Here is a 12,438-nt window from a genome sequence, read left to right as displayed (position 1 = left end):
TCAGCCATCCTGAAAAATGTCTCAACTATAATCCACATGAAGGAGCCCAGAATTGTTGCTATTGAAATGTTGACGATATTTTGCGATGAAACCTTACAGTGTATCCATAAATCCATAAAGTGTTATAAAATTGTATAAAACTGAGTATTTATACCTATTGGCACGCAGTTGGAGGCGTTTGTGTCAGTGAGGGACAGGAGGACACTGGACAAACTGCTCGCCATCATGGACAATCCTGCCCACCCACTCCATCAGACAACTGAGGGACAGCGGAGCTCATACTCCAACAGGCTCCTTCAGCTTTGTTCCCACAGTGTTCAATTCAAGAACTCCTTCATTCCGCACTCCATCCAGCTGTATAATCACTCGCCATACAGCAATAGATGATATCTGTCTATTACCTGACCGCTTCTATGATAGCTACCTCTCTTTGTTTATAATGCATGTTTTCTGCTGGATCTACTCTATATTTTATGCTGCCCTTTTTTTTTTTTGCTTCAGCTGTTACATATACTGTAATACTGTACATGGTAATTGGGATTTGTTATATATTGTATATATTATATACAAATATAATAATATATCAGTATATATTATATATTGTATATATTATATAACAATATTATATAATAATATATCAGTATATATTATATATTGTATATATAATATGTAAATATTACATACACTATATTGCCAAAAGTATTTGGCCACCTGCCTTGACTCACATATGAACTTAAAGTGCCATCCCATTCCTATCCTGGGGCATTCAAAGTTCCTTTCACTGGAAAAACAACCCCACACCATATTTACTCCTCCACCAAATTTCACACTTGGCACAATGCAGTCCAAAATGTATCGTTCTCCAGGCAACCTCCAAACCCAGACTGGTCCATCAGATTGCCAGATGGAAAAGCATGATTCATCACTCCAGAGAAGGCGTCTCCACTGCTCTAGAGTCCAGTGGTGACGTGCTTTACACCACTGCATCCAACGTTTTGCATTGGACTTGGTGATGTATGGCTTAGATGCAGCTGCTCGACCATGGAAACCCATTCCATGAAGACTTAGACAAACTTTAATGATCCACAAGGGAAATTGTTCAACACAGTAGCTCAGTTACAATGATGGAAAGTGTAAGGATGGAAAGGACAATGCAGGTATAAATAGACTAATATAGCGATAACAAATCTAACATATATACGAATATATACATAATAAGCTCTCTGCGTACTGCACGTGGGCTAATTGGAAGGTCACATGAAGTTTGGAGCTCTGTTGCAACTGACTGTGCGTGAAAGTCGGCGATCTCTTTGCACTATGCGCTTCAGCATCCGCTGACCCCTCTCTGTCAGTTTACGTGGCCTACCACTTGGTGGCTGAGTTGCTGTTGTTCCCAAACTTTTCCATTTTCTTATAATAAAGCCGACAGTTGACTTTGGAATATTTAGGAGCGAGGAAATTTCACGACTGGATTTGTTGCACAGGTGACATCCTATGACAGTTCCACGCTGGGAATCACTGAGCTCCTGAGAGCGACCCATTCTTTCATAAATGTTTGTAGAAACAGTCTCCATGCCTAAGTACTTGATTTTATACACGTGTGGCCGGCCAAGTGATTAGGACACCTGATTCTGATCATTTGGATGGGTGGCCAAACACTTTTGGCAACATAGTGTATAGGTTATATTTTATATTGCTACTATGGTACATTTTTTGTCTACTTTATACCTGCATTATCCTTTCCCTCCTTTGTAACTGAGCTACTGTGTGGAACAATTTCCCTTGTGGATCAATAAAGTTTGTCCAAGTCCAAGTAAATGAGTTATTGTGATGTAGAGAAATGTCATATTTTGACCAATTTTCCCAGAAGATTTTCCATATTCCATCCATCCATTTTCTACCGCTTATTCCCTTTGGGGTCGCGGGGGGTGCTGGAGCCTATCTCAGCTACAATCGGGCGGAAGGCGGGGTACATCCTGGACAAGTCGCCCCCTCATCGCAGGGCCAACACAGATAGACAGACAACATTCACACTCACATTCACACACTAGGGCCAATTTAGTGTTGCCAATCAACCTATCCCCATTTTGAAATAAAATGTTGATGCTCCTCTTACACATGTAATAACGGTTTTTGATGATAAGTTAAACGACATTAGGTCCCACGTTTCCTAAAAAATGTTAAACAACTTCAACTCTTGTCCAGATGTTTACTAGCATATACTATTAATGTTTAAATAACTTTTACTACAAGTGAATATTGGCCTCCTCGACTACTAATAATCGGTATTGTATCGGTCCTGAAAAAACATGGAGGTGGATATCTACTAGAAATCCAATTCGTAGTTGATTAGGAAGTGTGTGTATATGCTGTGGGGATAATTAAAGACGGCTTTGCATCGGTTGAACAGCAGCTGTATCTGACCTCTGCTGCTGAAGTTGGCGTCGGCTCCTCTGTCCAGAAGAACTCTGGTGACGTTGTCGTCGGCCACACTGACAGCACACATGAGAGGAGAGAAGTCATGGCCCAGCTTGGTCTCCACATCCATGCCTGTTCACGAGCACAGTACACCATGACAACATGTTCTCGTACACTGGAAGAACACATGCTTCTTGCTCTGTTTTTATAAATATTAAAAAATGTGCCTGCCATTGTCTAGCAGATGTCCAATCATGGCGACATCGCCGTGATTGATGGCTTTTTTCAGCAGACCAACTTCATCTTCTGCATTTGGCAGCACAGTTTCTGCATCCTAAACAAACATTCTCATGTCAGTCAGACATATTTCAATCAATCAATCAATCAATGTTTATTTATATAGCCCTAAATCACAAGTGTCTCAAAGGGCTGCACAAGCCACAACGACATCCTCGGTTCAGAGCCCACATAAGGGCAAGGAAAAACTCACAACCCAGTGGGACGTCGATGTGAATGACTATGAGAAACCTTGGAGAGGACCGCAGATGTGGGTGACCCCCCTCCTCCTCTAGGGGAGACCGGATGCAATGGACGTCGAGTGGGTCTAGTATATAATATTGTGAAAGTCCAGTCCATAGTGGATCTAACATAATAATGAGAGTCCCGTCCATAGTGGGGGCAGCCGGAGACCATCCCGAGCGGAGACAGGTCAGCAGCGCAGAGATGTCCCCAACCGATGCACAGACGTGCGGTCCACCCCGGGTCCCAACTCTGGACAGCCGGCACTTCATCCATGGCCACCGGACCTGTGCCGCCTCCTCCACAAGGGAGAGGGGGGCAAAGGAGAAAAGAAAAGAAACGGCAGATCAACTGGTCTAAAAAGGGGGTCTATTTAAAGGCTAGAGTATACAAATGAGTTTTAAGATGGGACTTAAATGCTTCTACTGAGGTAGCATCTCTAACTGTTACCAGGAGGGCATTCCATAGTACTGGAGCCCCAATAGAAAACGCTCTATAGCCCGCAGACTTTTTTTGGGCTCTGGGAATCACTAATAAGCCCGAGTTCTTTGAACGCAGATTTCTTGCCGGGACATATGGTACAATACAATCGGCAAGATAGGTTGGAGCTAGACCGTGTAGTATTTTATACGTAAGTAGTAAAACCTTAAAGTCACATCTTAAATGCACAGGAAGCCAGTGCAGGTGAGCCAGTATAGGTATAATATATATATATATATATATATATATATACACACACATGAACCAATCACCACGCCCCTAGGCCAGCCTGTACCCACCCACTCTGTGCCCTATATAAACCATGGTATGCGAATGCTCCCATTAAAATCTCCTGACGATTGAGGGTACCCCCCTCATGAAACAGGCCTGTAGAGATGAAATAGTCTTGTGATTTTTTTCCCCCACACATACATATATATATATATATATATATATATATATATATATATATATATATATATATATACTGTACAGTATAGGTGTAATATAATCAAACTTTCTTGTTCTTGTCAAAAGTCTAGCAGCCGCATTTTGTACCAACTGTAATCTTTTAATATTAGACATAGGGAGAGCCGAAAATAATACGTTACAGTAATCGAGACGAGACGTAACGAACGCATGAATAATGATCTATATTTCACTTTTAACATACTGTCAATCTGTCATTGAGTAAACTACCATGTTTCCGGACTATAGAGCACACCTGTATATAAGCCGCACCCACCAAGTTTCAGAAAAAAAAAAAAAGTTTCCATATATTAGCATATCTGCCAACTTTTGAAATCAGAAAAACCTAGTAGCCAGTGTCCAGGGGCCGCAGGCCCCGGTAGGTCCAGGACAAAGTCCTGGTGGGGGGTTCAGGGGCCGACGCAAAATGATTATTAGCATTCAGACAGGTTAAAATGTTGCTAAAACCATCACTTTTCTATCAGTCTATCATATATGTTGAAACTTTCAACAACTTGAAAGAATAAGATTTTTGAGAGTATTTGGTTGAAATTACACAATATAAATAAGACATGTCATTATTGATATTGCAGACATTATTGTAACAAGAAACTTCAGGTCGAAATTTTGGTTTATGAAAGAAATATAAATAAATATAAATATAAAACTTCATGACGACATTTTTCAAATTAATAAAGAGTAATAGAATAGTATGATAGTTATATGTTACTTGTTTTGAACATGTTATCGTTATCACAAATAAAAAGATATACTGTACACAGAAATTATTTTTGATTTGATTTATTGTTTATGTAATAAAAGATTTACTTAAAATGTTATGTTTTGTGAGTTTTTTTATGCTACGAACTGTACTTACCGGCGATGTAAACCGAAGGAGACATTTCCGTAATGAAAGCTGCAACACCCTTTTTAGATCCCATCATCACTGCAGCATTATCGGCAGCAAAGCAAACCAAATTCTGCCAAGGAATTTCGTTTGAGTCTATTTCTTCCGCGAGTATTTTGTAAATGTTTTCGCCTGTGGAAGCCGTATTGCATTCCCTCGCTAATTCCTCCGTGTCCGATCGAAAAATCTTGTCTGCACAAGGTGCAATTTGCGTAGTTTTCACCCTTTTTGGAACGGATAATTATTCCCGGATAGGCTTTTGAATATTCTTCACGGAATGACTGCAGTTTTCTTTTCGGTTTAAGACTCGTTTGCGATTTTTCTCCGGCTGATTCCATGATCGTTCGCTCGTTTGGAAACAATGGCAACTGGTGCCTCGTGCTTGGCAGCGGTGCTATAAATAGCCTCGCGCATGGCTTTCGGAATGGCTCGATAGGAAGTTACGGGAAGCAGTGTCGATTGTCATTGTTGTTACGCGATTTCGTGAATAAAACTTTTTTTTAAAAATGTTTTTTTAATTAATGAAAAACCGTATTTTTTATCACTGCAACCGTAACCCGGAATAGGTTGATGAAAACCGTACTAATTACGGGAAAACCGGAGTAGTTGGCAGGTATGTATTAGCTGCAGATATATACGTTGTGAAATGAGTTATTTACACAGACATATTTTATAAATGTTTATTTACATACCTAATTGTTTCCAAACAGTGTCTGTAACACGGAGGAAAAAAAAAAAACAGAAGTCATCGTCATGGACCCACTAGCTGCGCAAGCTAGCTCTCTAATCAGCTAAAAAGACCCAATATATCCACGGTGACATTTTGGTGAAATTACTGAGGAATTTGTGAAACTGAAACAATACAAAAAGGATGTTTTATTAGTCAACATCGCAACTTTTTCTACATGACATTTCAGCTGTAAGCCTTTTTTATTCCACTTTAGTTTAGGGATGTCCTGATCCAGGTTTTTGCACTTCCGATCCGATACCGATATTGTTTTTGCACTTCCGATCCGATACCGATACTGACCGATACTGGCCTATCCGAGCATGTATTAAAGTTTAAAGTTATTTAGCCTACTTAGTTGTCAGAATCATGTTGAAAAGGGTTTTAGTACTCTTGATAACAACTAGCCAGCTGAATTAGGGGAGTTTGAATAATACACAATGGTTGGTAACAAGAAACTGACCTGTTTATTCAAGGATAAACACAAAATAGACAAAATTATACATGACAAACAGAAATGGCATCATTGAACTAGGGCTGAGCGATATGGCCTTTTTTTAATATTGCGATATTTTAAGGCCATATTGCGATACACGATATATATCTCAATATTTTGCCTTAGCCTTGAATGAACACTTGATGCATATAATCACAGCAGTATGATGATTCCATGTGTTTTGATTGATTGATTGAGACTTTTATTAGTAGGTTGCACAGTGAAGTACATATTCCGTACAATTGACCACTAAATGGTAACACCCCAATAAGTTTTTCAACTTGTTTAAGTCGGGGTCCACTTAAATTGATTCATGATACAGATATATACTATCAGATATATACTATCATCATAATACAGTCATCACACAAGATAATCACGTTTAATTATTTACATTATTTATAATCCAGGGTGTGGAGGGGGGCGCCGGATGTAAGTGTCAAAAAGACAGCCAAAAAAGTTTGATATGAGAATAAATCTAAAGTTAAAATATAGGGTAGAAATGCACCCATTTGCAGGAAATGTAGTTTTGATTTTCAAAATGTTCTTTCAAGGCTTGCATGTCTACATTAAAACATTCTTCTTCATACTGCATTAATATATGCTACTTTTAAACTTTCATGCAGAGAAGGAAATCACAACTAAAAAAATCAGTAATTTTTTCATACGGTGTTGATGTGGAAATTTTTGCCTCGGCATTTTGATGGTGTGGACGTGTGGCACCGAATGGAGATAAGCGTCTCGACAGACGTCACAATATTTGAACAATGGTGACGAAAACTGTTTTCTCTGTCGTGTCGGTGTGTCGAAAATTGTTATGCGCTTATTTTTTTATTAGATTTTGTGCGTGGCATATAATTGCTATGCGCAGAGGACGCTTAAACAGTGCGCAATTGCACAGGCGCGCACCTTAGAGGGAGCGTTGCTCGCACGGCTGCGCTAGCATCACAGCTAACGTTAGCCATGCTGCTACCTTTCTGCTCGAAGAGGGCGTATACGTATGTGACGTATGACGTGACAGTATGTGACGTGTGTAAGAAAGAAGGTGCGCTTGCTGTCTGTGAGAGGGAGACACAGGAAAGAGTGAGAAGAGCCTGTCGTGTAATGCCAGCAGCTAAAAGCAACTGCGTGAGAATCTACAGACATGTGTTGAAGGTGTGCTGGAAAATGCGGAACGGAAATTAGGAGCAGCAGAAAAGTGGAATGTATTATTTAAATAGGTGCGTTGGAAAACACGGACCGGAGTTTTTTTTTTTAAACTGGATCTGAATCGGCATTTTCCTATGCCTTGCCGATGCGCATTTTTTTGCAAATATCGGCAGCCGATCCGATCCAAATATCGGATCGGGACATCCCTACTTTAGTTATGTTTTTGTTTATTTTAATAGTATTTTTAGAATGTGCCGTAGGCCTTTAAACATTAGCTGCGGGCCGCAAATGGCCTCCAGGCCACACTTTTGACACCCCTGCTATAGATAATAAAAAAATTAATCTGTTAAGTCTATGGATAAAAAGCAGAGCCTGGTGACGCATACGCGTTTATCATAACGCACAGTCAGCATCTTTGCTTCAGTAAACAGTGACGGTGATGATGTCAGCGATGCGAGCGACACTTGCTAACTTGTCAGCCACTTCTCCAAGAGACTCCTTTTGAACACTCACACATTAACACTTCAAAGGGCACATATTTGTTGACCTGCAAAGTATGTTTATGGGGTGGAGGAGTCTGGTCGGATGCTGGTTAACTTGAAGCTAACAGCTCGCCTGTCTCCATCCTCAAACGATGTCGATGCAGCGGGAGATAAAAGTGAAGTTTCCATGGACTCACAAAGACTAAAACAAGTCATTTACTGGAGACATGGCACAGGATGAAGTTAAAAATGTGGACTTTACACTCACCTTAGTGTTTACCATGAAGTCTTTCTTTTGACAGCCCCTCGCGGTAAAGTTGTCCGAGTGCAAACTGAGGCAGTATTTGTCATTGATAAAAATTTCGGAGAATCAAAATTTAAGACCAATAAAAACGCAATAAATGGGGACGGAAATTTGTTAGTGCGTCTGCCTCATAATACGAAGGTCCTGGGTTCGATCCTGCGCTCGGGATCTTTCTGTGTGGAGTTTGCATGTTCTCCCTGTGACTGCGTGGGTTCCCTCCGGGTACTCCGGCTTCCTCCCACCTCCAAAGACATGCACCTGGGGATAGGTTGATTGGCAACACTAAATTGGCCCTAGTGTGTGAATGTGAGTGTGAATGTTGTCTGTCTATCTGTGTTGTATGGCGTCACATTAGTGCCAAAAATCTGAGCGCATAAAAACTGTCATCGCGCACTGATTCTCCACTTCGTGCGCGCACGCGACACCCTTTTGCGCGCGCGTGGTGCCTTTTTGCGCGCGCGCGGTGCCTTTCTGTGCGCGCGTGGTGCCTTTTTGCGCGCGCGCGGTGCCTTTCTGCGCACGCGCCTTTCGGTCTGTGCGCTCTCTGTGTACTCCTGGCATATCTCCTCGCGCTGTCATGTTTCTTTTTGGCACTTTGGGGGCGGGTATGCTTAGACGGCCCCTTCTTTCTGATTGGTCAGGCGAAAAATGCTGAAAAATGCTCAGAGCCAATCAGAAGTATAGCAGGGCGGGTCATCGTCAATATGTATCAAGATTTACGGAGGAAGAAGTGGATAAAAAAATGTTGCGCGCTGATGAAGGTTATTTCATACCACATAAACACAATACAGGGTAATACAAAATGTGACCCAAATAAATAATAAGACAACAAACACCATAATCACATCTTTCAGCCAGAACTGGTCCACCAGCAATAACATCCAACCATAACATTATTTTATATTTTCACTTCTTCTTGAACATTTGTTTTCTAATTTATGGAATTTCTTTTGATTCAGCCTTAAAATTAATGAAATAATCTTTGAATTTTGTTTTTAAAATGTTAAAAATAGCTTTTAATAATGTATTCTGAAAAAGTTTAAAATAATCAGAGAACTGACTAACACTGACCCTACACAACTATGTTGCACAATTAAGTCTTTTTTTTTTTAAAGCGAAAGAGGTAATTTCAACAGGTACAGCATCCTATGTCATATCTACATGTAATAAGATTTGTAACAAGGCAAACCATTTGTAAATTGGTCGAAAATCGAGCAAGTTATGGTAATTTAATTAGTACATGTACCATTGACATCAATGTAATGATTGAGGCTAGCTGTCCGAGGTAAGATGGCTACAACGTTGCTAGGCTGGAGAATCATTGGTCATATGAAAAATGCTCAGAGCCAATCAGAAAGGAGGGGCCGTCTAAGCATACCCGCCACCAAAGTGCCAAAAAGAAACATGACAGCGTGAGGAGAGATGCCAGGAGTACACAGAGCGCGCACAGACCGAGACGGCGCGCGCGCAGAAAGGCACCGCGCGCGCGCAAAAGGGTGTCAATGCGCGCACCAAGTGGAGAATCAGCGCGCGATAACAGTTTTTATGCGCTCGGATTTTTGGCACTAATGTGACGCCATAGTGTTGGCCCTGCTATTGAAGTGGCGACTTGTCCAGGGTGTACCCCGCCTTCCGCCCAAATGCATACATATGTGTACAGCTCCACTAATGGACATTGGAGTGTTACTTTCAAAGGCAAAAAGTATTGCTAGAAACATAATTTTATATGGGACTTTATTGTATTATATGTATAGTACATGTTCCAAAAAGAAAAAAGCATAAAACAGCACCAGAATTACAGATATTACAAGTCAAAGTGATGAAGCTTAGTGTTACGCTCATGACTTGGTGTAACTAAACATTACCCTATAAGATGAAGGCAATTGCATTTTATTGATATTTGAAATGTATTCAATGTTTATAAATGAATATTAATTATACTAAATGTCAAAAAGAGAATAAATATTCAAAATAAGATCATTAAATGAAATTTAGTTTGGTTACGCCATCATGGGCGCAACACAAGGTTGTAAAAGTTTCAACTACAATTCTAAATAAGATGTCAAAAGCAAACTGAAATCAAATACACGCAGCTTAAAGATTGATCAATACCTATTTAAAGGCCTACTGAAACCCACTACTACCGACCACGCAGTCTGATAGTTTATATATCAATGATGAAATCTTAACATTGCAACACATGCCAATACGGCCGGGTTAGTTTACTAAAGTGCAATTTTAAATTTTGCGCGACATATCCTGCTGAAAACGCCTCGGAATAATGACGTCAGCGCGTGACGTCGCGGATTGTGGAGGACATTTTGAGACAGCATGATGGCCAGCTATAAAGTCGTCTGTTTCATCGCAAAATTCCACAGTATTCTGGATATCTGTGTTGGTGAATCTTTTGCAATTTGTTCAATGAACAATGGAGACAGCAAAGAAGAAAGCTGTAGGAGGGAAGCGGTGTATTGCGGCCGACTTTAGCAACACAAACACGGCCGGTGTTTCATTGTTTACATTCCCGAAAGATGACAGTCAATCTTTACCATTGGCCTGTGGAGAACTGGGACAACAGAGACTCTTACCAGGAGGACTTTGAGTTGGATACGCAGACACGGTACCGTGAGTACGCTTCCAAACATTTGATTGCTTGCCCGTACGTGCGTGCCGCTATGTGCATGTCACGTAAATAATTCAATGTATACACCCAGATGATTATCTTGTGTGATGACTGTATTATGATGATAGTATATATGATAGTATATATCTGTATCATGAATCAATTTAAGTGGACCCTGACTTAAACAAGTTGAAAAACTTACTCGGGTGTTACCATTTAGTGGTCAATTGTACGGAATATGTACTTCACTGTGCAACCTACTAATAAAAGTCGCAAAAAGTCTCACGTACATAACTTTGGGGAAATATATGTGCCGTATGAACTTTGGGGAGGTGAACGGTACTTTGGGCTGTGGGATTGAGTGTGTTGTGCAGGTGTTTGAGTTGTATTGGCGGGTTATATGGACGGGAGGGGGGAGGTGTTTGTTATGCGGGATTAATTTGTGGCATATTAAATATAAGCCTGGTTGTGTTGTGGCTAATAGAGTATATATATGTCTTTTGTTTATTTACTGTTTTAGTCATTCCCAGCTGAATATCAGGTCCCACCCGCCTCTCACAGCATCTTCCCTATCTGAATCGCTCCCACTGCCCTCTAGTCCTTCACTCTCACTTTCCTCATCCACGAATCTTTCATCCTCGCTCAAATTAATGGGGAAATCGTCGCTTTCTCGGTCCGAATCGCTCTCGCTGCTGGTGGCCATGATTGTAAACAATGTGCGGATGTGAGGAGCTCCACAACCTGTGACGTCACGCTACTCGTCTGCTACTTCCGGTAGAGGCAAGGCTTTTTTATCAGCGACCAAAAGTTGCGAACTTTATCGTCAATGTTCTCCACTAAATCCTTTCAGCAAAAATATGGCAATATCGCGAAATGATCAAGTATGACACATAGAATGGACCTGCTATCCCCGTTTAAATAAGAAAATCACATTTCAGTAGGCCTTTAAATTTAGTAATACATAAATATGATGATTTATCAAAATATAAAATAAATATACCTGAACAGAACGCTCATGATGGTTACCCCAAAAAGTAACGCTATGAATCGCATTTTTATGCTATTTCCAAGCGTCTCCTATTTTATTATCGTTGATTTTAAATATTCAAACTAATGCATATTATATATATGCATGCCCGAGTAATCAAAAAAATAAGTCATATTTATTATGATTGTTACATTTTGAAGTACATTTGTGCAAGTGGGTGCGAATGTACCCATTACCAGTGCTGCACACAAATGAATATAATAAATATAGTACAATATTAAGTTTTTAATATGGCCCCCTCTATCGTTTAACAGATGAAATGACCGACAATCTCACAATAATGATATTATTAGTGTCACAATCAGCCTTTTAATTACCTAATCTATTATGCAATTATTATGGGATAGCTTGATTGGCAACACTAAATTGGCCCTAGTGTGTACCCCGCCTTCCGCCCCAAATGCAGCTGAGATAGGCTCCAGCACCCCCCGCCACTCCAAAAGGGACAAGCAGTAGAAAATGGATAGGTTTGTATCGTTGTTACCGCAAAAACGGCGTCGAATAAGCCACGCTAGCTAGTAGGCTAACATCATTAGCAATTAGCATGACTAATGGCTACGAGCTAACTGTTAGCCAACATGTCGATGTTAACATCCACTTTCACAACATTCAGTTCCACTTCACCTCATTAGACCACGACGCCGACTTCTTGTCTCTGGGAAGCTCCATGTACCAATCATCGCTGCTAGTGTCGCTGTCGTAGCCCGCCGGGAAGATGTTCATGTTTGCGGCACTTCGACAAACTTTAATGATGAATGTGATTACTCAGGTGCGCATGCCGCCATTACAAGATGGCGCCCGCTGCTCGTCTTCTCCA

The 12,438-nt window shown here is 40.6% G+C and overlaps 1 protein-coding gene across 1 annotated transcript in view; it reads right to left on the bottom strand.

Annotated features, from left to right (window-relative positions):
• The window catches only part of asz1 (ankyrin repeat, SAM and basic leucine zipper domain containing 1), a 45,352-nt gene extending 32,914 nt beyond the window's left edge, over window positions 1-12,438 (bottom strand). Inside the window, exons 1-3 of the mRNA XM_061924311.2 lie at window positions 12,246-12,438; window positions 2,650-2,752; window positions 2,425-2,550 (exon numbers count right to left, since the gene is read on the bottom strand). Of these exons, the coding sequence (XP_061780295.1) occupies window positions 2,425-2,550; window positions 2,650-2,752; window positions 12,246-12,344 (328 nt within the window). The 5' untranslated portion in view covers window positions 12,345-12,438. The remainder of the gene's footprint in view (window positions 1-2,424; window positions 2,551-2,649; window positions 2,753-12,245) is intronic.

The sequence above is a fragment of the Nerophis lumbriciformis genome, linkage group LG29 (assembly GCF_033978685.3).
Source record: "Nerophis lumbriciformis linkage group LG29, RoL_Nlum_v2.1, whole genome shotgun sequence".
NCBI lineage: Eukaryota > Metazoa > Chordata > Actinopteri > Syngnathiformes > Syngnathidae > Nerophis > Nerophis lumbriciformis.
This window is presented reverse-complemented; position numbering and strand designations above follow the sequence as displayed.